The sequence below is a fragment of the Canis lupus genome, chromosome 33, assembly GCF_003254725.2.
Source record: "Canis lupus dingo isolate Sandy chromosome 33, ASM325472v2, whole genome shotgun sequence".
Taxonomy (NCBI): domain Eukaryota; kingdom Metazoa; phylum Chordata; class Mammalia; order Carnivora; family Canidae; genus Canis; species Canis lupus.
This window is the reverse complement of record NC_064275.1, coordinates 29741123-29765326: the sequence shown is the minus strand read 5'-3', so window position 1 is coordinate 29765326 and position 24204 is coordinate 29741123. Positions and strand designations below refer to the sequence as shown.

Genomic DNA, 24204 nt, shown 5'->3' with positions numbered 1-24204 from the left:
TGTGGCACTTGATCCCAGGACCCCAGGATCATGACCTGAGCCAAAGGCAGAGGCTTTACCACTGAGCCACCCAGGTACCCTTAGCTATTTTTATTTTTTACTAATAAGCAAACTCTTTAAGGGTAAAATAAGCAAAAATTTCCCTTTTCAATGCCTGTAATTTTTTAATGTTCACCATACCACTACACATGTATACACACATAACACATAATTTCTGAGAACTTTGGGGTCCAGAGGCCAAATTTGACCTTCATCTTTTTTTGTAAATGACGTGTTATTGGAATGGAGGCACTCATCTATATCAATGGCTGCTTTTGTGCTTACAATGGCAAGAGTTGAGTCATTGCAGTAAAGACCACCTCACCCACAAAAAATATTTATTATTTTGCCCTTTATAGGAAAAATTTGCCACCCCATAAGCTGTCACATCTGATATTACACTACCTCTCTATACATACCCTATCCTCCTTTATTAGTAGTGCTATAGTTGAAGTGCTGTTTCTCCTGTCTTCGCTTTGTTTCGAGCCTGTGCTTTTTTCTCAGGAGCTTTACACTGTATTTCTCACTGTATTGCCTCAAATGAATCCTCAAGAGCTAAAATGAGAATTTAGTGTATTTCACTGCTACCTACTACCTACTATAGAGTTATATTACTGTTTTTAGTTACTCTGTGAATTTGCAAACTACTGGCTGCAAACCATACAAAGCCCACAGACATGTTTTGTTTTCTGTGACCCATTCAGTGCCAACATTTAAAATTGGGAGATTTCACATTAAAATGGATTTCTGAATTGTCTTGAAAAAATCAGAAAATATGGCAAGGACAGACCTAAGTTTCCTGGTGGCAGTAGTCAGCTGGAGTTTAGTAATAGCTGTCCCTATAAACAAGCAGTTGTGTTTTTTCTGAATTTAACTCAAGATGGTTTTATTCCCCTCTTTGTGGCTTAGTGTTTCTTTAATGCTATAGATTTGTTTTAAATGTCTGATGATCCTTGGTTTTGCTTTTATATTTAAAAATGAGGCCCTTCAATCAATCAGTCAAATCAAACTGAGGCCCTAGAATAACAGTCCTTGTGCATACTTTGGCATTGGTGACTGGTGGACAGTTTGAGGTTATGTTTGGCATTTATGCTTTCCCACCCTTAAGTGCCAGATTTTAGAAGGCTTACAGGCCATCACCTCTCATATTAGCTGTGCTGGCTCTGTCCAGACAATTCAGTTTCTTTCAAAAAATGACTTTTGAGGGGCACCTAGGTGGCTTAGTGGGTCAGGCGTCCGACTCCTGATTTTGACTCAGGTCATGATCTGAGGGTTATAAGATTGAGCCCCTGGTCAGCTCCACATTCAGTGGGGAGTCTGCGTCTGCCCTCCCTCTGCTCCTGTGCGCAGTGGTATGTACACGTACTCTCTCTCCTTCTCTAATAAATACATCGATAATCGATAAATTTTTTTTTTAAGATTTTATTTATTTAATCATGAGAGAAAGAGAAAGGCAGAGACACAGGCAGAGGGAGAAAGCAGGCTCCATGCAGGGAGCCTGATGTGGGACTTGATCCCAAGACCCCAGGGTCACACCCTGGGCCAAAGGCAGATACTTAACCGCTGAGCCACTCAGGTGTCCCCAAATTTGTTTCTTGTTTACCGATTGACCCTTCCCCTAATCTCTTTGCTGTTGTAAGATGACTGTTTAAAATTTCCTTTACTGTTATTTTAATAGATTGTAGAACATGAGTTAAGTATATGTATTCATGTGCCGTTTTGAACCAGAAAACCTCTGGACTTTCTATTTTTCTTTCATTCTTTTTAAGTTTTTTTATTAAACTTAACCCAACATGGGGCTCAAACTCATGACCCCAACATCCAAGAGTCCCATGCTTTATTGACCGAACAAGGCAAGCACCCCTGGACTTTCTTTTAAAATGGAATTCCAGGGATCCCTGGGTGACACAGCAGTTTGGCGCCCGCCTTTGGCCCAGGGCGCGATCCTGGAGACCTGGGATCGAATCCCACGTCGGGCTCCCAGTGCATGAAGCCTGCTTCTCCCTCTCCCTGTGTCTCTGCCTCTCTCATTCTCTCTCTCTCTGTGTGACTATCATAAATAAATAAAAATTTAAAAAAAATTAAAAAAAAATAAAATGGAATTCCAGGATACCTGGGGGCTCATTTGATTAAGCAGCTGCCTTTGGCCCAGGTCATGATCCGTGGCCTGGGATCAAGCCCCACATTGGGCTCCCTGCTCAGTGGGAGGCCTGCTTCTCCCTTTCCCCCTAGTTTGTGCTCTCTCTCTCTCTTTCTCAAATAAAATCTAAATAAATAAATGAATGGAATTCCAGGGGCTCCTGGGTGGCTCAGTCATTGCTTGGGTTTGGGTCATGATCTTGGCCTGGGGTTCTGGGATTGAGCCCTGAGTTGAGTGGAGTCTAGTCTTCTCCCTCTGCCTCTGCCCCTTCCTTCCCCTGCTCATGCTCTCTTTCTCTCTCAAGTTAAAAATAAATCTTTAAAAAATAAAATGGAATTCCATAGGCAGGCGCATGGCTGGCCATAGTAGAAAGTGTGACTGTTGATTTTTGGGTTGAAAGTTCAAGCCCTATGTTGAATGTAGAGATTACCTTTTTTTTTTTTTTTTTAAGATTTTATTTATTCATGAGAGACACAGAAAGAGAGAGAGGCAGAGACATAGGCAGAGGGAGAAGCAGGCTCCATGCAGGGAGCCCAATGTGGGACTTGATCCTGGCAATCTGGGATCAGGCCAATATAGGTTTATTTATTTATTTTTTTAAACTTTATTTTTTTTTAAAGGCTTTATTTATTTATTCATAGAGACACAGAGAGAGGGAGGCAGAGACACAGGCAGAGGGAGAAGCAGGCACCATGCAGAGAGCCTGACCTGGGACTTGATCCAGGGTCTCCAGGATCAAGCCCTGGGCTGCAGGCTGCACTAAACCGCTGCACCACTGGGTCTGCCCCAACATAGATTTAATGAAAGACCAAAGCCAGCCTTAAAATTCTGTATTATCTGTAATAATATTTTCTTTCTTGATCTGAAACAGTTGATGACTATCAGCCAGTTCGCTTATTAAGTAAACCTGGAGAATTGAGAAGAGAATATGAAGAGGAGATAAGCAAGGTAGGTACTAAATAGTTATTCTTTTTGGGGAACATTCTTCAGTTTTCAATTTCAGATTTTGCTTACAGTTTTGTGGGGTTTTTAAAAATATTTATTTTTATTTATTTATTTTTATTTATTTATTTTTAGAGATAGTATGCATGTGCCAGGGGTTGGGGTGAGATGCAGAGGGAGGGAGAGAGTCTTAAGCAGTCTCCATACTCAGCACTCAGCATGGTGCTTCTCGAGGGGCTTGATCCCACAACCCCAAAATTAAGGGGTTGTGGGATCTGAGCCAAAATTAAGAAGTCGGAGGTTTATCTGCCGGAGCCACCAAGGTGCCATATATATGCCTGTATAAATAATATATATTGAAATATAAATTAAAAATGTACTTTACAAAGACTCTATTTTTTACATGTGTTCACAATAGTTACAAACTAGCTTTAATTTATTTATATATAATTGGTGCCCTTATGTAATAGTGATTTTTTTTTTCTATTTTCCCATCCCATCTTTATGGATTTCTTTGTATATTTTTGAATGTGTAGGATTTTAATATGCATCCAAAAGTAAAAATTATATAAAAAGTTATTGTCAGAGAGGATACTCCCTCCGGTATCTTACCTACCCTGTGCCCACCACATTGTAGATAACCAGTTTTATCTCTGTGTAGTTTATCCTTCCTTTTGTGTTTTTTGTAGAGATAAACAAGGCAAGCACCCCTGGACTTATATGTAATTACATATTACATATAATATGTAATATTATATGCTCTTTTGAACCTTCCTTTTTTTTCCTTGGTAATATTTCCTGGAAATCACTCCATATCACTCAAGAGAAAGAAAAATAGTTTCCAGTATTTTCTAACTACAAATAATACTGTGCATACATATTTTAATATTATAAGTATACCTTCTGAGTAATTGCTAGACATGATATTGCCAGGTTGAAGCATAAATGATACTGTAGATTTCTTAGAACTGCCAAATTCTCCTTCGTAGGGATACCGTTTTGCATTTCTGTTGAGAATGCCTATTTCAAAATACCCTTGCCAACAGAGTACTCGCAGACTTTTGCATTATTGCTAATCTGATGGTTGAAAAATGGTATTGGCATAGTTTTTCTTTAAAAAAAAAAAGAAAGCTTTGTTGAGGTAGAATTTATCTATGGTAAGGTTCAATATAGGAAAATTCACTGATCTTAGCTATAAATTTTGATAACTTTGCTTAACCCAAAAGTCACAAAAAGTTTCTTCTAGAATTTGTTTTAGTTATGTTTAGATTGATAATCCATTCAGTTAGTTTTTGACTATGACATGAGGTAGGGGTTGAGGTTGATTTTTTTTTTTTTTTAATTTTTTAAATTTATTTATGATAGTCACACACACACACACACACACACACACACACACAGAGGCAGAGACATAGGCAGAGGGAGAAGCAGGCTCCATGCACCGGAAGCCCGACATGGGATTCGATCCCGGGTCTCCAGGATCGCGCCCTGGGCCAAAGGCAGGCGCCAAACCGCTGCGCCACCCAGGGATCCCGATTTTTTTTTTTAATTTCATACAAATATTCCCTTATTTTATCCCCATGTATTATAATGAGCGTCTTTTCCCCAGTAAATTGTCTGTAAACTATTTATTTATTTATTTAGGATTTTATTTATTCATGAGAGACACACAGAGAGAGAGAGGCAGAGACACAGGCAGAGGGAGACTCAGGCTCTCCACAGGGAGCCCGATGTGGTACTGGATCCCAGGGCCCCAGGATCACTTCCTGAGCTGAAGGCAGAGGATCAACCGCTGAGCCACCCAGGCATCCCTGCCTGTGAACCTTAGAATATCAAGGGACCGGAAGTGTGTTTTAGCTTCCACAGGTGTTAGGTTATGTTAGCTCCAGGCTTAAAGCCAGGAGGAGCAGTTGGTCTGATTATGTTCACTCTATCTCCTTTGGTAGTTGCTTATTGTATAATGTCCAGGTTTTAAACTTGTTTTCTGTTGGAAGAGGTCTTCCACCAGTGTTTTACTCTATCATTATTAGTGGCTGGAAGTCCTATCTCTGCGTAGTTTTACTTGGTATTTCTCTTATTATGAGAAAGATTGTATTTCATATAACTAAGGGACATTTTTATAATTTGGGGGTGATGAACTTTCTGTGTCTTCTGCCAATTTTTTTATCATTTTTGTCTTCTCATCTGTTAAAACTTCTAACTGGTTATTATTTCTGTATGTGGATGCAATTGAGTTTTGCATATTAATTTTATATCTTGCGAGCTTGTGAATTGTTCATTGAATTAGTTTTTGTGATAGCAATTATTAAGCATTTAATTGTGAAAGGTTTTTTTTTTTTATTTCCCTGAAGCTTTGAGTTTAAAGCATGGAAAAAAGGTGGTAGATTATGGGTATCTTCTTCCATTGGGGCTGCCATAACAAAAATACTGTAAACTGGGTGGGTAAACAAAAAGCATTTATTTCTCAGAATTCTGGGTCTGGGAAGTCAAAGATTGAGACACAGGCAGATCTGTTGGATGAGGACTTGCTATCCTGGCTTGACCACTGCCTATTCCTTGTGTCCTCACATGGCAGAGGAAGAGATTATTTCCCTCATATTTCTTCTTTTTTTAAAAAAAGATTTTATTTATTCATGAGAAACAGAGGCAGAGACACAGGCAGAGGGAGAAGTAAGCTCCCTGTGGGGACCCGGAGGCAGGACTCGATCCCAGGACTCCGGGATCACATCCTGAACACCCTGAGCCGAAGGCAGATGTTCAACCACGGAGCCACCCAGGTGCCCCAGGAAGTACAGTTTAAATTACCACAAACATGGCCTCGAGTCTTAGAATTTGAGCTGGAGTCTCTACTCTGCCATGAGCTCAGAAAGTTATTTGCAGGCAGCCGTGGTGGCCCAGCGGTTTAGCCTTCAGCCCAGGGTGTAATCCTGGAGATCAGGGATCGAGTCTCATATTGGGCTCCCTGCATGGAGCCTGCTTCTTCTGCCTGTGTCTCTGCCTCTCTCTGTCTGTCATGAATAAATAAAAATCTTTTTTAAAAGAACCTTTAAAAAAAAAAGTTACTTGCTTTTCTGTCTGCTCATCTGTAAATCACATAATCACCATTGTGGTTGCTTCTTCAGCAACCACTCCAGTCCCACCCACTGTGCCTGGGGGCTTCCTCCTAACTTCAGGATAACAGTGTAGTTGAAGGTGTGGTAGGTGAAGAGGAGTGGAGGTTTGATGAAGATTTCATAGGGCTGACTGGGGAAGGCTTCCTGTTTTGTAGGAATTTGCTTTCATATTTGTACATCATTTGAAACATTGTAATTCCTGCCAATTTTTTCTTTTTTTATTACTTTTGCTGTTCTTCTCAAGAAACGTTGCAAGTATAGGAGCACCTTAGTGGCTTGTTTGGTTAAGCATCCGACTCTTGATCTCTGCTCAGGTCTTGATCTCAGGGTCATGAGTTCAAGCCCTGTGTTGGGCTCCATACTGGATGTGGAGCCTACTTAAAAAAAAAGTTAAATATATTAAATATTTAAAAGTTCAGAGAATTGTTCTTTATTAATCATTTTTAAGGTGGAGGCAGAGCGACGAGCTAGTGAAGAAGAAGAAAACAAAGCCAGTGAAGAATACATACAGAGATTATTAGCAGAGGAAGAAGAGGAGGAAAAACGACAGGCAGAAAAAAGGCGAAGAGAGATGGAAGAGCAACTGAAAAGTGATGAGGAACTAGCAAGAAAGCTAAGCGTTAATATCGTAAGTTTTAGGAGAGAACCGTGAAGTATTGATGTTCCTATTGCTTTGACTACATGGTTTTTGGCTTCCTTCCTTCCTTCCTTCCTTCCTTCTTTTCTTTCTTTTCTTTCTTCTCTTTCTTTCTTTAGGATTTACTTATTTATTTTAGAGAGAAAGAGAACACAAGCAGGAGGGGCAGAGGGGGAGAGAGACTCCAGCAGACTCCACACTGAGGGTGGAGCCCAACCTGGGGCTCCATCTCACAACCCTGAAACTACGTGGGTTTCAAAGATCTGAGGAAGTTCACCATGAGTAGAAGTGATTTTTAAAGATTTATTTATTTATTTATGATAGACATAGAGAGAGAGAGAGAGGCAGAGACACAGGAGGAGGGAGAAGCAGGATCCACGCCGGGAGCCCAACGTGGACTCGATCCCGGGACCCCAGGATTGCACCCTGGGCCAAAGGCAGGTGCCAAACCACTGAGCCACCCAGGAATCCCCTACTAGAAGCGATTTTTGACATATATGTTCTAATTAAAACAAAATTTTTTGCGTATTATTACATTTTTTGCATGTTATGTATTTGCTCTGAAGTACATGTGAAAAAAATCCTAAGTATTTTAGTAAATTCAGAGTCTGTAGGAAAGTTATTCACAGTGAAAGCTTCCTCTGTCCCCTCCCACCTCCATATTCTCCTTCCTTTTCCATTACCTCAGTCTCCCCAAAGGTTAGCACTAAACAGTTCCTTAATTTTTCTTATTCACCTAAAAATAATGTATCAGTCACACTCCGTTTTTTTCTTGCCTGTTTTCATTTGGTATATCTTAGAGATTGTTCCTGTAGCTACACAGTCTTATCTAAATCTTTTTAAGAGTGGCAAAAACATTAAATTATATGGATGCAAATCACTTTTTGAAAGTGAAGCACATTAAATAAAATCTTAAAAAGAAATGGAAGTGAAGCACATTAAATTTTTAAGTAATACGCTAGACCTGGATTTTATTATTTTGCTGTGTAGTTAAATTACTGCCTTGGGAAAGATGAATAGAAGGATGATAAAACCATACTTTGAGTCCTGAGGGTACAGTGCGATCCTGACAGAATCACCAAAGGTTCTTTTAAAATACAAATTCCCATACTTTTTCTTTTCTTTTCTTTTCTTTTCTTTTCTTTTCTTTTCTTTCTTTCTTTCTTTCTTTCTTTCTTTCTTTCTTTCTTTCTTTCTTTCTTTATTTATTTATTTATTTATTTATTTATTTATTTATTTATGATAGTCACAGAGAGAGAGAGAGAGAGGCAGAGACACAGGCAGAGGGAGAAGCAGGCTCCATGCACCGGGAGCCTGATGTGGGATTCGATCCCGGGTCTCCAGGATCGCGCCCTGGGCCAAAGGCAGGCGCCAAACCGCTGCGCCACCCAGGGATCCCTCTTTTTTTTTTTTAATTTAATTTTATTTATGTAATCCCGAGAGACAGACAAGAGGCTGAGACGCAGGCAGAGGAAGAAGCAGGCTCCCTGCAGGGAGCTGATGCGGGACTCGATCCCGGGGTCACACCCTGAGCACCTGACCACCTAGGTGCCCCCCATACCTGTTCTAAGTCTACTGTATCAGATTCTCTGGGGGTGGGATTCTCGGAATACCTTTCCCAGAGGCATCTAGGGAAGCCTGGTGTGCACTCAAGTTTGAGAGTATCTAAAAACAATTCCTGTTTATAAACAATAAATATCTTAAAATATACTTAACAAAACAAAATATATCTAGAATTGAGTTTTTTTTTTTTTTTTGGAGAGGCCTACTATTCATAGTGTACCCAAGTTTTAGATTATATATCCTCCCCCTTTTTTTTTTTTTTCAAGAGGGGAAAGTGGGTCAGAGAGGGGAGAGAGAATCTTAAGCTTCACACCCAGCACACAACCCAGAGATCATGACCTTTGTGAAGTAAAGAGTCAGAAACTTAACCAACTGAGCCATCCTGGCACCCCTGCCCTTTTTAAAAAAAAAAATTTATTATTTATTTATTTGAGAGAGCACAAGTCAGGGGGAGAGGCAGAAGGAGAAGCAGACTCCCCTCTGAGCAGGGAGCCCAACACGGGGCTCAATCCTAGGACCCCTGAGCCGAGGGCAGATGTTTAACCAGTTGAGCCACCCAGGCGCCCCACCCTTGCCCTTTTTAATATATTTCTTCTTTTTAAAATTTTAGTGGAATAGTTTTAAAAAGGTACACAATCAGGAAATTTAAGACATTGATCAATAGAATAACAAATGACATAAGTAAAAAAAATACACCAGAGAGGAGAATCTGGGGTCATCTCTGCCTGTAAAGAGTCTTGTTCTAATCCTTCTTGTTTTTAATAGGGATTAAAAGAGTAGATCTGTTGATATTTTAGAATACTTGGTTTACTTGAGAAAGTTAGGCAGTCCAAAGCCAAATGTCTGCCACCACCAAGTATATTAATTCTTCTGGTAGTATAGTGAGAAACTTATGAGACTGGTACAGCAAGTAAATATTTATGATACTGGTATTCTCTTTAATCCGTAGGTTAAATTATTTCTACCCAAAATTACTTTTTATTCCAGATATATCCACAACTCTTTTGAATTTTTCCCTGTAGATTAAGGTAGTTAAAATTACATGAAGCCATTCATTAACAAAATGATTGTTAGTATCATCATGCCCTTTGATTTATAACATAGACTAAAAATGTCATTAATGTAGACCAACTTGGATGGACTTAATCCTACTTATAATAATTTTTGCAGAGTCAGTATTATTCAAAGGATGTATAGAATTTATATGTGAGTATAAGACCTGAAAAATTCTGTTGTGGATTCTGAATTAGTCAAAATAATAGCTTATTTTATTATAATTGTTTTTATTAATGTCTGTTATGCTTTTTTCTGTTATTGAAGAACAATTCCTGTGATGGAAATGTCTTGGCTTCTCCCTTGAATTCCAGAAAATCTGATACAGTCACAACCAAGTCCCAAAAGAAAAGTAAGAACAAACAAACAAACACTGGAGATATTCATAAGTAAGTGGACATGTTGATTGATTGATTGATTGATTGATTGAGAGGAAGAGACAGAATGTGTGTGCACAGACCAGGTTGGGATAGCAGTGGCTTTGGGGAGGGCCAGAGAGGAAGAGAAAGAGAGAGAATCTTAAGCAGGCTCCATGCCCAGAACAGAGCCTGATGTAAGGCTCAGTCTCACAACCCTGAGATCATGACCTGATCCAAAATCAAGAGTCAGATGCTTAACCAACTGAACCACCCAGGCGCCTCTATCAATTATTTATTTATTTATTTATTATTTTTTTTTTTAATTTTTATTTATTTATGATAGTCACAGAGAGAGAGAGAGAGAGGCAGAGACACAGGCAGAGGGAGAAACAGGCTCCATGCACCGGGAGCCTGATGTGGGATTCGATCCCGGGTCTCCAGGATCGCGCCCTGGGCCAAAGGCAGGCGCCAAACCGCTGCGCCACCCAGGGATCCCTCAATTATTTATTGATTACTTACTGGATGCTGGTGTTTTTGCTCATATGGTCCACTGATTGTCAAAATTTGGTCCAAGGACTTTGCATGAAAAGTCTCCAGATGGTCTGAGATGGTCTGAGCTGGGTGAAAAGTGAAAATAAGGATGCTACTCACATGGCTTAGATGTCTGGTTATCATGAAGAGAGATCTAAAGTCTTGTTTAGTTTTAAGAGAGATGGAGAGAGAAAATGGGGAAGGGGTAGGCAGAGGGAAAGAGGGGAGAAGAGAATCCCGAGCAGGCTCCATGCTAAGTAGGGTACAGGGCTCAATCTCATAACCTTGAGGTTGTAACCTAAGCCAAAATCAAGAGTCAGATGCTTAACCAATTGAGTCACCTAGGTGTCCCTGAAGTTTTTCTATCTTGATGCCTCAGGATTTTCATGTTCCCATTTTCTCAGAATTAGCCAATTGGATTTCTTTTTCTCTTGGTTTAGATTCAAATTAGAAAAGCTAGTCCCATTGAGAGTCATCCTATAAAGGAGCTTATAACTTGGCATCTAGGTCATTCCCTCATCTTTTTTTTCCTCAGTTTATATTTCTTCTCTGCTATACAAAAAGCACATGTTAGGTAGTCAGTACTGGAGTGATTTAGACTCCTCGCAATGTCCCTCCAACAGCAGGTAGAGTTGATGATTTTATGAGGATATAAGCTTTCTCATAGCATTAACAGTTGGGAAAGTTTAAGAACCACCTAGAGTTTAAAAATAGGGGCACCTGGCTGGCTTAGTTGGTAGAGCATGCAACTCTTAATCTCAGGATCATGAGTTCAAGTCCCATGTTGGGCATGTAGCCTATTTCAAAAATAAATTAATGAAAATATGTAAGGGCTTTTGGTTTCAATTGAGTAAATACATGCAGGTAATTTACCACCTTTCAAAACTCATAGAAATTTTTGTTTGCGGGCAGGGGGAGGGCAATTTGGGGGGCAGTTAAATGAGATTGTTATTAAAAGAAAAAAATAGATGACTTAGTATCAATATTGTTAATGTTGATATTATGCCAAGTAGAAATCAAGAGAAAAACCATTAAAAGACAAGCAGAGATATTTCACATTGATCTATTACTCTTCCATATAAAGGATGTAACTATCTTGAATCTTCATGTATCTAAATATATATTTTGAAATGTCTGAAGATAAAAATTTATTAGAAATATAAAAATGGACAGATGAATTTAAAAATAGAAATTGAGAAACTAGTAGATTAAAGTGAAAGCAAAGTTAAAAAGAGTTAACGTCTAATCTCTGGAATATATGAAAAATTCCTATCCAATTTCAAAATGAGCAAAGGACATAAACAGACATTTCTCCACTGATGTACATATGAAAAGATGCCCAGTTTCATTAGTCATTAAGGAAATGCAAATCAAAACCACAATGAGATACCATTTTACATCTAGGATGTCTTTAATCCAAAAAAAGGAAAATAACAAGTGTTGGCAAAGATTGGAGAAATTGGAATCTTTTTTTTTTTTTTTTTTTTTAAAGATTTTATTTATTTATTCATGATAGTCACACAGAGAGAGACAGAGAGGCAGAGACACAGGCAGAGGGAGAAGCAGGCTCCATGCTGGGAGCCCAACGTGGGATTCGATCCCGGGTCTCCAGGTTTGCGCCCCGGGCCAAAGGCAGGCGCCAAACCGCTGCGCCACCCAGGGATTCCAAGAAATTGGAATCTTGCATTGATTACTAGTGGGAATATAAAATAGTGCAATTTGGTAGTTCCTCAGAATGTTAAACAGAATTCCATATGACCCAGCAATTCCACTCCTGCCCATCTACTCAGAAAATTTGAAAACAGGAATTCAAACAAATACTTGTACACAGATGTTTGTGTCAGCACTTCAGACAGCCAAAGGATGGATAAGCACAAATGTTTGTTGAAGGAAGAATAGATAAACAAAATGTGGTATGATCCATACAACAGAATATTAGCCCTAAAAAGGAGTGACATACTGATACATGCTGTAACGTAAATGAACCTCAGAAACCGGGATCCCTGGGTGGCGCAGCGGTTTAGCGCCTGCCTTTGGCCCAGGGCGCGATCCTGGAGACCCGGGATCGAATCCCACGTCAGGCTCCCGGTGCATGGAGCCTGCTTCTTCCTCTGCCTGTGTCTCTGCCTGTCTCTCTCACTGTGTGCCTATCATAAATACATACATACATACATACCTCAGAAACATGCCAACTGAAAGAAGCCAGACAAAAAGAGTTGTCAAGTATATGATTTATTTGTGAATTAAATTTATTATGAAATAGCTGAAGTAGTTAAATCTATAAAGACAGGAAGCAATTAGTAGTTGCTCCTGGCTGGGGAAAGGTGGGAATGGGGGAGTTACTCCTTAACATATGCCTGGTTTCCTTCAGGGATGATGAAAATGTTTTGGAACTAAATAGAGGTGATGGTTGTACAACTTTAAGAACATACTAAAGTGCCACTGAATTGTCCATTTTAGAATGGTTAATTTTATGTTATATGGTTTTCATCTCAAATTTAAAATGATTAACGAAAAGACTACTCAAGTGCTTGAAAATTAAGAAAAACTCTTAAGTAACTTAATGGTTAAGGAATAAATCTTGATGGAAATAATAGAACTAAAAGTATTATACATTAAAACTTTGGGAGGTGGCTAAAGTGCCATATCAGAAAATGCCAAATCTGGGCAACCCTGGTGGTTCAGTGGTTTAGCGCCGCCTTCAGCCCAGGGAGTGATCCTGGAGACCCGAGATTGAGTCCCACATCGGGCTTCCTGCATGGAGCCTGCTTCTCCCCCTGCCATGTCTCTGCCTCCCCGACCCCGTGCCTCTCATGAATAAATAAAATCTTTTAAAAAAAGGAAAGAAAATGCCAAATCAGAAAAAAGGGAGAAAGTCTGAAAATTAATGAATTAATTAATGGTTTACATGTCTTTTTTAAAAAGGTTTTATTATTTATTTTAGAGAGAGGGAGCGGGACAGTAAAGAATCCCAAGCAGATTCCTCACTCAGCACAAAGCCCCATGCCTGGCCCTATCTCAGGGCACTGAGATCATGACTTGAGCCAAAAGCAAGAATCTGGCACTTAACCGATTGAGCCACGTAGGTGCCCCACGAATATTATCTAAAACGACAATTCCAAAAAAAAAAAAAAATAAAATAAAATAAAATGATAATTCCAGGAATAGATTGCTAGCTTACTATTAGAAGATGATTTAATGTTAAACTTATTAACTTAAAAAAAAAATTTTTTTTTTAAGATTGTACTTACTTATTCATTCATGATAGACATAGAGAGAAAGGCAGAGACACAGGCAGAGGGAGAAGCAGGCTCCATGCAGGGAGCCCGATTGCGGGACTCGATCCCGGGTCTCCAGGATCAGGCCCTGGGCTGACGGCAGCATTAAACCACTGAGCCCCTCCTGCTGCCCCTCACCTCAGCTCAGGTTTTGATCTCATGACTGAGTTCAGGCCCGAGTTGGGTTCTATGCTGGGTGTGGACCCTACTTAAAAAAAGAAGAAGATAGTATAACTTGTTTAACTGAAAAAAAGGTAATGTACTATTAAAGAAATATCCACTGCTGAGTAAGAAAATGACTAGTAGAAAAATAGGTAAATTTTGACTATATAAAATGAAACCTGAAAGTTAATATATTTTTGAAAGGATATTGAACCTTATTAGTGGTTAAGGAAACACCAAATAACAGTGAGATAGCATTTCATACTCATCCTATTGGAAAAATTAAGCTATCTAGAAGTATTCAGTGTTGTATATGATAAGGAGCATTTACATGTTCAGCGGGAATATAAAAGGTTGATATTCTTGGACTCTACATCTACTTTAGCTGTAGATGGCAGAGCAACCCCAGATGATATGTACAGGCATGTTCCCAACAGTGCTATTCATAATAGTAAAGAGTGAAAGCGACCAGCTGTCCAAAAGTAGAACTAAATACTATCCCAGCAGTCCAAGTGAATCTAGCTGAGGACAGCATGCATGAATCATGAAAATGGGTGAAGAAAAAAAGTTGTAGAATACATGTAGTATGATTCTGTATATGTAAAAGTCAAAATCATGCAGTTGAAGCAACATACTTAGGGATACAAATGTATGGTAAAACTTTTTAAAAGTAAGAAATAGAAAACTCAGGATAGTGATTGTCTGAGCTGGGTGACAAAGAGGAGGGCCCATAAGGGATTTTAAAATCAATGATCTTTCCCCCACCTTTAAACCAGGTGGTAAGGGCAGCCCTGGTGGCGCAGCAGTTTAGCGCCGCCTGCAGCCCAGGGCATGATCCTGGAGACCCTGGATCGAGTCCCACATCGGGCTCTCTGTATGATGCCTGCTTCTCCCTCTGCCTGTGTCTCTGCCTCTCTCTCTCTCTGACTATGAATAAATAGATAAAATCTTAAAAAAATAAATAAATAAACCAGGTGGTAAGTATACGCGGGTGGTTTTTTATTTTTATATTTTTAAAGATTTTATTTTTATTTATACTTAAGAGACACAGAGAGAGAGGCAGAGGGAGAAGCAGGCTCCATGCAAGGAGCCCGATGTGGGACTCGATCCTAGGTCTCCAGGATCACGCCCTGGGCCGAAGGCAGGTGCCCAGCCGCTGAGCCACCCAGGCATCCCTGAGCATCCAAGTCTTAATTTGACTCAGGTCATGATCTCAGGGTTGTGGGATCGAGCCACATGTCCTACACTTTGGGCTCTGTGCTGGGCATGGAACTTGCTTGCGTTCTGTCTCTCCCTCTGCCCTTCTCACCTGCACGGATGTGTGCATATGTTCTCTCTCTCTATGTGTATTTGGATTTTTTACAGTTTGTTAAATATATTCTCTCATTACTAGTCCTTTTATTCCCTCCCTTTCTTTCTTTCTTTCTTTCTCTTTCTTTTCTTTCTTTCTTACACACACAGAGAAGCAGAGACACAGGCAGAGGGGGAAGCAGGCTCCCCCACAGGGAGACTGATGTGGGACTCGATCCCAGGACCCCGGGGTCAAGACCTGAACCTAAAGCAGCTGCTCAACTACTGAGCTACCCAGGCATTCCTCCCATTTTCTTATAGCATTTTTCATCATATTACAAGTTTCGTGTTTTCAGTGGCATACAGCCTATTAATGGTGCTTAGAAGTTTAGAGATAGGCTCTTATGCTGATGTCTTGATATATCTCTATTTCTACAGGCAGACAGTTGGTACAAAATGTGTATCTAACAAAATCTCTATACATAGTGGTAGAGAATCTAATCGTGAACTCTTTCCCAATGGTAGATATTAAAAATATAGTAAACAGCCAGATCTGACATTAAAAAGAAACTAACAACAGCAACAACAAAAATTAAAAAGAAACTAACATCTTGTCTTGATTTAAAATGTCATTTCCATGACTTTTGGAAAGACTTTATAATCTTGTCTTGACGCTTATCTACCTTTTGAATTTTTTTTTTTTTTTTAGAATTAAATGTTTAGATTTGACTTTTACTTCCTTTCCTATTGTTTTCCATAAAATTTCAGAATTCAACCTTTTAAGTTTTGCTCTGGAATTTGGCCAAAATTCCTGAGACCGAGAGATGAAATACACTCTGATCAATCATCCAAGCAGCAGACCAGGCAACCTTCATATAAATAGCTAATCTGGTTTAATAATATTGGTTACATGCTACTTGTCTGTTAAAGCATTCAAACTTTGGTAAGCTTTTTTTTTTTTTTTTTAAGGTATTTGTCACCTAAACCTCAGTTTGGGTCAGCATCACAGTCTGAAGTTGTACAAGAAAGCAGGGAAAACTCCATGTCTAAGGTATGTGGGTGCTAAAGATGTTCTTAGTTTTTACTAATTTTTACTAGATTTCCTAAGGCTAGAGATTGAATACTTGTCATTTCCTAACTTCTGGGTTTTTTGTTTTGTTTTATTTTTTGTTTTTTGTTTTTTTTTTTTTAGTAATATATGGAATACCCTTTCTTAGTCATATTCGGCTCACCTAGACTAGGAGTCAACAAACTTCTCTTTGTGGCCATATGGTCTCTGTCACAACTGTTACACTGTTTTCCTGTGAAAGGATTCGTAGACCATATGTAAACAAATGGGCTTCTCTTTGATCAAGTCAAACTATGAAAGGAAGCAGGCTGAATTTGGTTCATGGGTCATGGTTTTGTGGATCCCTGCCGTAGGCGTTCAAACTCGCAAAATCAAATAGGCTACCCCTGGTACCGGCTTCACTTTATGTGAAAATTACAGGATGAGAAACAAAGCATGCTAATAGGGTAGCATCAGGCATATCAGTGCAGCGAGAGTCTTCACAGGAGAGCCAAGTCACCGCCTGGAAATGAAACAATGTGGAGTGTGGTAACCATCCTGGCTTAGAGACCCTATGCCGCATAAGAGTTATTGTAACAAGCCATGGGTGTACCTTCCAGGGATCCTGGTAAGGAACACATCAAGTCAAAAGAGTTATAAGCCACAGAAGTCCCTAGATTTGGTTTCCCATTGGGTGCTTATAGATCACTCATTCATGGTTCTGCTTGTATAGATGTAATTCACCAATAAGGTCATTTTTACCATAAGCTATGTGGCCTAGTAACACAGGTGACATTTCACCTTTATCAAGTTTCCAGGAAAATAGAACTAGGAAATGTGAGCTGACACCAAGGTTGATTTCTTACAGAGAAGTTTTATTAACCCTTTACTAAGAGGTTCCTAGATTTTTAAAAACTCTGCTAGGTAGTTTAAAACCTATCATTTAATTGACATTTACCATATGCCAGATTATGTATTATTTCCTTCAATCTCACAAGCACCAATTCTATAAGGTAGGTATTCATTCTTGTGCCCATTTTACAGTTAAGAATTAACTAAGGCACATGCAGATAAGAGACTTGCACACAGTCCCTTAAAAAAAGAGATGATAGAGGGAAGATTCAAATCCAGATGGTCTGGCTCATACTAGAACTGAGGATGAACAAGGCATTGTAGGGTGGGGTATTTGTCCTACTGTGGTGTTCATATTCACAGCAAAGCTAGGTGGGCAAACTGGAATTTATCCAGTCCAAACTGGACTGACTCCCAAGAAATGCTATAAAAAATGATAAATGCAAGGATATAGGTAAAATAACATATTTAAGGTCTCTAACAACAAGGAGTAATTTTTGTTCTGAGGCAAATTTTCACCAAAGCCTTTCTTAAGGCTTTTGTATGATGAAAACTAATAGTAGGTCTTTACTTAACCTAAGACCTATTAAGTGACAAGAAAAATACACGGGCCAAAGCCGGGATTCTTTTTTTTTTCTTAGCTTGCTTTTTTTTTTTTTTTTTTTTTTTTTAATTTTTTTTTAAAGCAAGGATTCTTAACCTAAGGTCTAGATCTGTGGTTAGAATCCAGAGAGTACATATGAACTTAAATGGAGGAAGAGGTTTATCTTTACTTTCACCTAACCTCTCCTTTAATTATGAATGTATGTATCATTCTTGCACAGGGGCTATGCTAATCTTCTCTGTATCGCTCTAATTTTAGTATATGTGCTGCCAAAGCAGGCACGAATGTAGGTATCAAATCATAATACTGTTAGCAAAAGCTGTGCCTTTGATAATCAGTGGAAAGCAGTTTTTTGTTTTGTTTTGTTTTGTTTTTAAAGATTTTTATTTATTAATGAGAGACACACAGAGAGAGGCTGAGACACAGGGAGAGGGAGAAGCAGGCTCCCTGCAGGAAGCCTGGTACAGGACTTGATCCTAGGACTCCGGGATCACAACCTGAGCCAAAGGCAGACACTCAACCGCTGAGCCACCCAGGCATTGGGAATCACAGATTTTTATCACAATTAGTTTGTGGCAGGTCTCTTCAAATATCATTGGTACTCATCCCTACTTCAGTATTACAAGTTATTAGACTTGTCCCACTATATCTTATTATTTAATGTATTAATAGATGTATATTACAACATAAAATTTTATTTTTTAAAGATTTTATTTATTTATTCATGAGAGACTCAGGTAGAGGGAGAAGCAGGCTCCACGCAGGAAGCCCAATGTGGGACCCGATCCTGGGACTCCAGGATCACACCCTGGGCTGAAGGCAGGCGCTAAACCACTGAGCCACCCAGGCATCCCCTGCCTGGGGGATAACATTTTAATAATTTTAATAACATTTAATAATGGGGTTGCTATTAATAAATTATTCCCAGGGATCCCTGAGTGGCTCAGTGGTTTAGCACCTGCCTTCAGGGCCAGGGCATGACCTGGAGTCCCAGGATGGAATCCCACATCAGGCTCCCTGCGTGGAGCCTGCTTCTCTCTCTCTCTCTCTCTCTCCTTCTCTCTCTCTCTCTCTCTCTCTCTCTGTGTGTGTGTGTGTCTGTCTCTTATGAATAAATAAAATCTTTAAAAAAATAAAAATAAATTATTCCCTTTGTGATCCTACATATTTATTTTTATATCTTAAAATATTCAGAAGAGGTCTCCCTCTGCCCGTGTCTCTGCCTCTCTGTGTGTGTGTGTGTGTGTCTCTCATGAATAAATAATAAAATCTTAAAAAAAAAAAAAATAAACTCGGCTAGGGGAAGTTTATAAGGTGAAAGAGAGGTCAGGTCCTGGTGCCCGCTTTGTTGCCATACATAGAATCCAGTTTGTGGGCTTTAACCTATAGGTTTCCGTGGGAGTTAAAAGGAAGGAATTCCTTAATCTAAGTTGGCACACAGAATAAAAATACTATTAGGAATTAATATTAGTTATTAGTAGTGATGCTGGCTATAGTGAAAAGTCAGAGTATCACTGTAATTTGACTTCTGTATTATGACTTGCTGTTTTTCCCATGGTTCATGCAGTCTCTTTCTGTTTTCTATAGGAAACTGATAGTAGTGTTGTAAAAAGCCCTACACAGCAAGATACAGAAATTGAGGAAGATATGCCAACACTTTCTCCACAAATACGCATTGAAATGCAAGAACAGGGTGAAAAGTCTTTAGAGTCACCTATGCCTCAGTTACGTGCCAATGGTAGAGAATGGTGCCTTGAAGGAAAAGTCCAAATGAGTACAACCAATCATGATAAAGAGTTACATGTCCTAAATCATGAGGGACCTGAAGCCAGAGTTCCTTGCTCTGGAGAAACTGCAGTTAAGCCTTATGGCAAAACAGAGAGTGGGTGCACTATATCAGGTATGACACAAATAATTGGAAGTAATACAGTTGAGACAGAAAATGAAGAGTCTTGCCTACCGATCAGTAAAGATATTTCCAAAAGAAAAAAACAGGAATCTTTATCTGAAGCAGCCAGGGATCCATGCGTTTCTGCAAAAAGAAGAAAAAAGTTCCCCAAAGCTTCCTCAGACCAAGAGGAAACAGAAATCAACTTTACCCAAAAACTGATAGATTTGGAACGCTTACTTTTTGAGAGACATAAACAAGAAGAACAGGACAGGTTATTAGCGTTACAGCTTCAGAAAGAAGTAGATAAAGAACAAATGAAGCCAAACCGGCAAAAAGGATCCCCAGATGAGTATCAGTTACGTCCTACATCTTCACCTCCAGACAAATTGCTAAATGGACAGAGGAAGAATTCCAAAACTAGGAACTTCAAAAAACAGACTGATCTAGAGCATTCAAAATCTCGGAGAGGCTCCAAAAATGAAAATTGGCAGGCATCTTTCAAGATCCAGTTGAAACATTCAGTTAATGGAAGAAAGATGCCAAATTCTTCTAGAGATAATTGTAATGTATCTAAAAGTACTCATTCCCTACAGCCTAGTAAGTCACAGAAAAGTATTTTTCAGATGTTCCAGAGGTATACAAAGTAATTCATGGGGAAGAGGGAGTATTTTATAATCTAGTAAAGCCGGATTATGAAGCTCTCTTCTTTATCATAGAATCTTTATAATTGTTAAACTCATCATCTATAAAGGACTGTGTGATCACAAGGGAGGAATATAAATATATTTCTGCCAAACTCAGTAAGCAGGAGTCCCAATCCTTTCCTTTTTTAATAACTGTGATGTACTAAGTTTGACAATCCTTATGGATATAAAAATGCCTTGGTTGAACTCCCAAGAAATCTTCAAGTGCCATTCTGTTTCCAAAAAATGCATGTTTTATGACCTTTGCTTCCCTTTTGTCCTAACTAGTAGTAATCAAAGCAAGATCATAGTGTACCGAGTAGTTAAGAATCCAGGCAGGGTAATTTTTCATGCTACTTTCTCATATATTTGCAGAGCACTTGAAATGCATCCTGCATGACACTAAAATAATCTAGTTTTCATCTCCACTTTAATTATTATAGCTGTTATAGCATTTTCTTTTATATAAAATGGTTTATGATCAGTGTGAAATCAGAAAAATCAGTTTCCTGGAAAATTAGGAATTAGTTGACAGGAAACTAGGCTCTTGACGCGAAAGGAGTTAGGAGTTAAGTTGCACCAAATTGACGATTTGGAAGCATTGGAACTGACTGCATGATCAGAAACTGGGTCCAGGACAGAGGAGCAGGTAAAGTTTGGTAGAGGGTTCTCCATCCTTTCTTTGCTAAATGACATGGAAAACGTTTGGGTTTTATAGCTTTTCACACCATAGTAACTGGTGTCAAAATCAAAATCAATTACTAAATTGCATGAAATTTGGGAATTTGACATTTCTGTTAATCTGCTATTCCAGGAAAAAAAAATGGGACTTTACTGTAGGAGAGTTAAATATATCTTTTGTTGTAGGACCTGAAATATAACCATGTATTTATTTCCTTATATTATCATTTGTATAGATACTTTTATACGTGTTTATGTACAGAAAAACAAAGTCTGATGCTTGGGTTTTGCCGTGTTACCCCTGAAAGTTAAATCAGAAGGCAGTGATTTCATTTAGTGAAATGTAACTTAGAGACTATTAATCTTTTTTTCATTAATATGAACAACTTTAGGCAAATAGCGGTTTTAACAACATTTCTGCTGATCTCTAGTTATCCATCCTTTTAAGATAAAAATAAAATGTCCTAGAGCTAATTCTAGCTTAAATTTGTCAATATTTTTGTACATTATTAAGATTTTTTTCCTCCAAATTTTGTAACTGAAATTCTGTTAGTGTTTGCGTACTTAATGGCATCTATTTCAATATTGATTTGGTAATTATGGGTAGAATTCTGATGCTAATTTAAAGTTTAATTTGCCCTTTCTCAAAAAAAAAAGGTGATTGCCCTTTGAATAATGATTGAAATCTAGTCAGAAACTAACCAAATTTGTTCAAAATACAATAAAATCTGTCTTCTCATCAAACCAGTATTATTCTCAGAGCGATTTCACTTTATATTTTAGAGTAGACACTGTTGGAACTCCTCAACAGTTGTATAATTAAAATTTCCTGGAATAGTCCTTGACCAAAAAGGAGGAAAAAAATAGTGTGACGTATAGAATTTACACATTTAACCACTTAATTGTCTGTGAAGAAATTTTCCTGACCTCAAGATAAATTTTAATTTCCCTATTAGTTTTTCTGATAGTCTTAGCTTATATGCCTTATTGTTAGAAACTAATAAATGCTTTGTGTCAGTCGTTAAGAGTGTATTGCTACTTTTTCCTCTCATTTTTGTGGAGGGAGATGAGAATGTTTAACTTCTCAGGGAGCACTGAAACTGAGCAGAGGTTGAGAATCTGAAAATTAATAAAAATTAAAATGGCCTACTACATGTATTTTACCACAATTAAAAAATAAAAATTAACTACATGAAAATAAAAAGTTCTGTATAACAAGAACTACTACCATAATGGAAAATTGGGAGACATGGCACATGGCAAATGAAGGGCGGGCCGTGGAGATGTAGAAGCAATTAATCACAAAGAGCTCGTTTCCTTTAAAGTATATGCTGATACATTATGAAAATGACTAATAATTCAAAAGGAAAATTAGAAATGTTTTCAAGAAACATAGTTCCCAGGAAAGGAAAAATATGTGAAAAGATGCATAATGTGACATACTAATGTTTATAAATTTTTCTCTCCTTCAAATTAGTTAAAGTAAGCCGCTTTTTTGTTTCGTTTTTGTGTATGTAGGTTTTTTTTTTTTTTTTTTTGTAGGTATGTTTTAATCTTGGCAAGAGTGTGGGGAAATATGGACTGTTGCTTGGTATGAATAGAAAATTTAAAATCCCAATTCCCAATTTGGCAGTTCTATCTCTAGGAATTTCCTAAAACTGTCTTTACATGTGTGTAGAATGACAGGTACAAGACATTTTTTGTATGGCATTGTTTATAATCATAAGCTTAGAAACAACGTTATTGTCACATCAATAGATAATAAATGATGGTGCAGTGAATGGTACTATATAGCACTTAACAGTTACAACAAAACCACTTTACTGATATGAAAAGATAAACACATGTATTTGCAATAAAATGTCTAGAAAGAGAAGGAGTAAATGTTGCCAGCACGGAGAGACACTGCACAGCTAGAAGATAGGGGTGGAGTAATGACTTTTCACTCAATTTTCTTTTATCCTTTTTGAATTTTCAATCATATTGAATATATTATCTAGTCAAAATTTAATTTTTTTAAGATTTTATTTGTTTATTCACAAGAGACACAGGCAGAGGGAGAAGCAGGTTCCATGTAGGGAGCCCGATGCAGGACTCGATCCTGGATCCCAGGATCACTACCTGAGCTGAGAGCAGGCACCCAACCATTGAGCCACCCAGGCATCCCTATATTTTTTTTTTAAGTCTTGAAATCAGCACATAATTTATCAGAACACATTGTTTCTAAAACTTATCCTTTTTAAATTTTTTTATTCATTAGAGACCTAGGCAGAGGGAGAAGCAGGCTCCATGCAGGGAGCCCAATGTGGGACTCGATCCTGGGACTTCAGGATCCCACCCTGGAACAAAAGGAAGGCGCCCAACCACTGAGCCACCTGGGCATCCCAAAATTTAAATGTTTTTAAAATGTTGCAAGATAAGAGCGCCTGGATGGCTCAGTTGGTTGAACAACCAACTTTTGATTTTATCTCTCGTTATGATCTTGGGTTCTTGGGATCAAGCCCTGCAATGGGCCCTGTGCTCAACAGGGAGTGGGCTTGGGATTTTCCCTCCCTCTGCCTCTATCTCCACCCTCACACTCTCAAATCAACAAATCCTTTTTTTTTTTCTTTAATGTTGCAGGATAGGGACACCTAGCTGGTTCAGTGGAAGAATGTGAGACTTGATCTTGGGGTTGAGTTTGAGCTCCACACTAGATATTAGAGATTACTTAAAAAAAAGAAAGAAAGAAAAGAAAAAAAAAAACCTAAAAAGTATATTGCAAGATAAAAGGAGCTTATTATTCTCAATCTGCACCACTCTGAAGGGCATCTTTTGCCTTTAAATTTTAATCATGGGCAACCCGGGTAGCTCAGCGGTTTAGCGCCGCCTTGGGCCCAGGGCCTGATCCTGGAGACCCAGGATCGAGTCCCACATCGGGTTCCCTGCATGGAGCCTGCTTCTCCCTCTGCCTGTGTCTCTGCCTCCCTCTCTCTGTGTGTCTCTCCTGAGTAAATAAATAAAATCTTTAAAAAAAATTTTTTTAAATCATAATTCAGGAAGGGAGGTTTTTTTCAGTGTGGAAAAAACACAGCATTGTGAGTTGATTTTAATGTATTTAGCTTTAAGGTACTATTTTTAAATTATTTAAAAAGCAAGATTTATGCTTTCTAGGTAGCATTGCAGCTACATTTCTGGCTAAAAGCAACGAGAAAAGCCTGATAAAAATAAAGATTGCCGACTGAACAGCACCAGAGAGCTCCTGAAACAGTGAAGACTAAAATTGGGGCTAAGATTCTAGAGAAGGGAGTCTATGAAAAGTGAACTGATATTTGCAGCCAAAACGTGGTTTTGCTGGT

General features: G+C 38.6%; 1 protein-coding gene and 1 non-coding gene across 2 annotated transcripts in view; one reads left to right on the top strand and one right to left on the bottom strand.

Annotated features, from left to right (window-relative positions):
* RNF168 (ring finger protein 168) overlaps positions 1-21891 on the top strand; it is a 33405-nt gene extending 11514 nt beyond the window's left edge. Inside the window, exons 3-7 of the mRNA XM_025474099.3 lie at positions 3051-3127; positions 6683-6862; positions 9755-9876; positions 16077-16158; positions 19199-21891. Coding sequence (XP_025329884.1) covers positions 3051-3127; positions 6683-6862; positions 9755-9876; positions 16077-16158; positions 19199-20149 — 1412 coding nt within the window. The 3' untranslated portion in view covers positions 20150-21891. The remainder of the gene's footprint in view (positions 1-3050; positions 3128-6682; positions 6863-9754; positions 9877-16076; positions 16159-19198) is intronic.
* Positions 17787-17893, bottom strand: LOC112641722 (U6 spliceosomal RNA). The gene has a single exon (XR_003124790.1). It is a non-coding gene; the product is annotated as a U6 spliceosomal RNA (small nuclear RNA).
* Positions 21892-24204: the final 2313 nt, after the last annotated feature.